Here is a 4,284-nt window from a genome sequence, read left to right on the forward strand (position 1 = left end):
TATATATATAATTTTTTTTTTTTTGCTTGCCTTGGGTATTGCTAATGTCTCCCAATAGTGCATAATTACCTAGTGATATTTTCATAATTTTCTGTCATGTTAAATAGTTTCGACTCCATTAAGGCCTTACCACTGGGCTTATCAAGTTTTCTGGGGGAAACTCTGCAGAAGTTTACAAAAAAAAAAAAGTCTGACAACAGTTGTTGCGCGTGGGATTAAACGGGTTAAATATCAAATTGATATTTGCACATCTAAGCTGTGAACCTTTTGAGCTGCATGTCTGATGCTCAAAACAAAGGTACATGATTTTTGTCTCATGACTCAGAATTTAAACTTGTCTTTGGATAAATAAACAGTCTGCCGATTAGGGTAGTGGTGATGACTAAAACTGGTTAGCATTAGTGTCAAAGACTGTAGCCTATTTTAAGTGAACTTAAATGATTACTAAATTAACAGGTCTTCTCTATTGCCCCTTTTTTTTAAACATTCTGCATAAAATAGTTGCCTCTAATTAATTCAAGATGCCTTTATGGACTTGTCTGTCATGGCGGTTTCTATGTTGTCTGTTTGAACCCATGTTGCACCATTTCCTCTACTGTTAATGCTTTCAGGTGAGAAAGACATTTCTCTTTTCTATGCACTGACCACCTTTTCTGGAGGAGGATTTCCTTAAGCCTCCATGAACTGCATGCAATGTCTGCCTTTCTGGTTAACACAGCCCACTCTAAAAAGTAACTGTTCCCCTGTGCAAGGCTCTGGGTGCTTCACAGTGCCCACATGTATTGAGGAGAGGTACCTTAAGCATGCTGCTACATGCATGTGTCTTTGGTGATGTTGGTGAGAAGCTTCATTCTCTTCCCTGCTGCTGGTGTAATTAATATAGCAGACAGCTGTGTTTAGCACCAAGACCCAAATGGGCAATGTGTTTAATTTAACTAAGTGATAAAAATGTGATAAATTTGTTGTTCTAGGTTCTCGAGACAAACTCCTATTTCTAAAGTTTAATTGGAAAGTCATTTGTTTTAGGAAATGTAGAAGTATTGTGGAATAGTATTTTGGCATGTTTGGGAAAACATGCCAACATTTCTTGCTAATCACTAACATACATTACAAAACAAGTGACCAGAAGAAACAATGAAATCACCATTTTTAATGCTCCAGTTTCATCCAGAATTCATAACATTTTTCGCTTTGGTTCAGCTTCAGCAAATATTAACATTTGTGTGTTCACAATGTTGGATTCTAAACTCTACCATTTCTTAATGTACTTTTAGATCCTTGACTGAATTGGCTCAGTTTGTATGCAGCTCTATTAGTGCAGTGTGCATGGATATTTGGCAAAAATAAACATAAAAAATGAAGTAATAACTAACTTGTACCTAGTAAGTAACATGGACCACTTTAATCACAAAATCTCTAGTTTCTTAAAGGGGCAGTATATGTTGCAATGTTCTCATCAAAAAGACACCTGGAGAATTGCCTTGAGTTTTTCATGCGTGTTGAGGAATCAGTTAATCTCATTTGAGGTGAGGCTTCTGTCCGGAACTTTCCGATCTTCCACCTCACAGAGCATCCTCCCACAGCTCCTTCAGACTAGCTGGTAGCAATTAGTAAACACCTAGTAGAACTGTGCATCAGTGGAGCTCAGGGTACTATTGCATACAACGCTGGTAAAAATGTTAAAGGAGGTGTGCTGTTATGACTTCTGGAAGGTGGAGTAGAACGTAGGCAGAGGTTCAATTTAAAGACGGCAAATTACAAAGTCCAAAATTTTTTAAGCCATACTTGATATACAGCATTTTTTATAACTGAAGTTAACAGTTACTTGATTGTGCTATAAAATAGCACTGTGGCTTGAAAATTCATAATACTGCCTTTATAACTGTTTTAATTTGAATTGGCCTTTTATACTCAGACATTTCCCTTGAAGCACCATTCTTAAACAAAATGGGTCACTTAAACTCCTTGTGAAAATGCTGAGGTTTAATTAGGCCTTGCACAGACCTGCTGCTCTATGCTTCCGCTTGTTCGCGTCCTAACGAAAAAGTACACTGTTAAACAGGTTGCATGCAACATATCTTTAATCATGTCCTACTCACTCTGTCTGATTGTAGTGATACGTCTCATCACCAGCAGCACTGATAAGAAAATGATGGTTTCTCCCTCCTACAACCTTCCAACCAAAGGCACTGCACAGCTTTTCGTGCGGTTCTTTCTTCGTATTCGTCTTGCTTGCTGCTTTTTGGCTCTGCTTGTTTTTTCTCTTCACCTGTGTGATCTCAACATCCCTTCTAAATGTTCCTTCTGTCTCTTTTCTTTCAGTCTTGGTCTTGGTAATGGGCAAAGAAGGGGTCCATGGAGGCGGATTGAATAAGAAGGCATACTCGATGGCAAAATACTTGAGGGATTCAGGGTTTTAGATTAGAAGTAGATTTTGTGGTGTACTAGAGGGAGGACAAAAATTAAAAGGGGAAAAAACAAAAAAAACAAAAAGAAAAGCAAAGCTCAAAAGGACAAAAAAGGTTTCTGTCAAGCTCGCATCCCCTCCATCACACACACACCATACACAGGCAGTCTCATCAAATAAACCCCCCCAGGAGCATTTAATGGTGCAGGGCTCAGACCCAGCCTCAACAGTATAGTCTCATATTTATCAGAGGTAGAACAAAGTGTTTTATTTTCCCATCCCTGCTCTCATCATGCTGCTTCAATTTTTTTTTTGTCCTTTTGTGTACTCCAGTATTGGTTCTTGTCATGGGAAAAGAGGGTGTCCATGGAGGACAGCTCAACAAGAAAGCATTTGAGATGGCGGACTACCTGAGGAAGGCCGGCTACTAAAGCAACCTGTAACCAGCTACCTAGCAGTTCACCCTTGCCACCCTGTTGGATTTGACACTACTTCCAGTCCTAGTTTGTAGTTTGTTTTTCTGCCTTTTCTCCCCCCTCCCCCCATTTCTTTCCTCCCTCCCCATTTATCCTCGAACCTCTTCCCTCATTCGCTCTGTGTATTCTCATCTCCTTTCAAGCACTCTTATGTTGATACATAGTAAAAATGAGCATGTTGCTAAACAGGATGTCATGACAAATCTGTACTTTACCAAGACCAGCAAAAAAATAAAACATTTTTTGGCAGAACTTAGACAAAGAAAGCTATAGCATCAATTTGTAAACTATCCTTGCTTTTGTGTTTTATGGTACCCACCACTAAATCCTCTCAGATCACACACACTCCCTCCTTGAGCAGCCTATGCCTTTGGAGCGTTTGAGCTCTAACCAAGCTCGTCATGTCTTCCTTTATTTCCTCCATGTCCAGGAGGGGAGACTGTCTACATGTTATCCTCAACAAACGCCACACTAACCTCCTCCTTGCCAAATTATTTAGCTCCCCCCCATTATTTTGGCTTAAATCAGACAACACTAAATCATATCTGACCTTTTCTTGAACACTACCCACCTCTCCTGGCAGAGTCGCTGTAATGTCCAGAATCAGTTTTGATAGAAGTGAGGTTGGGATCAGTCCAGTTCATGACATCCAGATGCAGTTAGTCCTCCCCATCCCCCCTTCCCACCCCGGCATCACAAACTTCCCAGCTACACAAAATCCATGGACATTCCACAGTAACAGGCTCAGGCACTTAACACTGTTTTGTTTGCCATCTGTTAAGGGTTTTTTTTTTGTTTTGAAAGGCTGCCATTTTTTTTGGACAGTAGCTATCCCAGCATATACCAATCTGGAATGTGTCCAGTTTGAATTTTGCTTTTGTTTTTTTTATAGGACCAAGTGTAGTTGCAGCCCGGGTGTTTATACATCTGCTCCAAATCATGTGAAGGATGACTAACTTTTTCTGATGAAGAAAAACTGTGACCAGGCAGAGATGTTGTGGCTAAAACTAAAGGGGGGAGCAGGAGGGTACAGGTCAGGTAAGGGTGGGAGAATCTGGAAAAATAAATAAAAAAAAATCCTCACTATTACCGTTGAAACATCTGCATTTGTACAAAGCCATGCTGTGTTGACAACTACATAACTGTGGAATAAATTGCCTTTATAGTCAGCTGAGCTACGGGGGGTGTCTGTTGATCTGTCCATGCTCAGAACTGCTAACTTTAACGTCCAACTGAGAAACAACTAACTTCTAAAAGTAGAAATGACACTGAATGGGAGTCGATGGTATTGGTTGGAACAAAGATGCTCATGGTTGTCTTGTTGAAACTTAACTACAGAACCTGTGTATCCTGTGCCATAATGTAGAGATCTGTAAGATGGATTTTACCCACTGTTGGCTA

The 4,284-nt window shown here is 40.0% G+C and overlaps 1 protein-coding gene across 2 annotated transcripts in view; it reads left to right on the forward strand.

Annotated features, from left to right (window-relative positions):
• Nucleotides 1–4,284, forward strand: part of pfn2b (profilin 2b) — a 10,051-nt gene that overhangs the window by 5,479 nt on the left and 288 nt on the right. Inside the window, exon 3 of one of the 2 annotated variants that reach the window (XM_007541850.2) lies at nt 2,323–2,485. In XM_007541850.2, coding sequence (XP_007541912.1) covers nt 2,323–2,420 — 98 coding nt within the window. In that variant the 3' untranslated portion in view covers nt 2,421–2,485. Of the gene's footprint in view, nt 1–2,322; nt 2,486–2,740 lie in introns of those variants that run through there. The other variant, XM_007541843.2, reaches the window with a different exon arrangement.

Source organism: Poecilia formosa, unplaced genomic scaffold (genome assembly GCF_000485575.1).
Source record: "Poecilia formosa unplaced genomic scaffold, Poecilia_formosa-5.1.2 Scaffold10, whole genome shotgun sequence".
NCBI lineage: Eukaryota > Metazoa > Chordata > Actinopteri > Cyprinodontiformes > Poeciliidae > Poecilia > Poecilia formosa.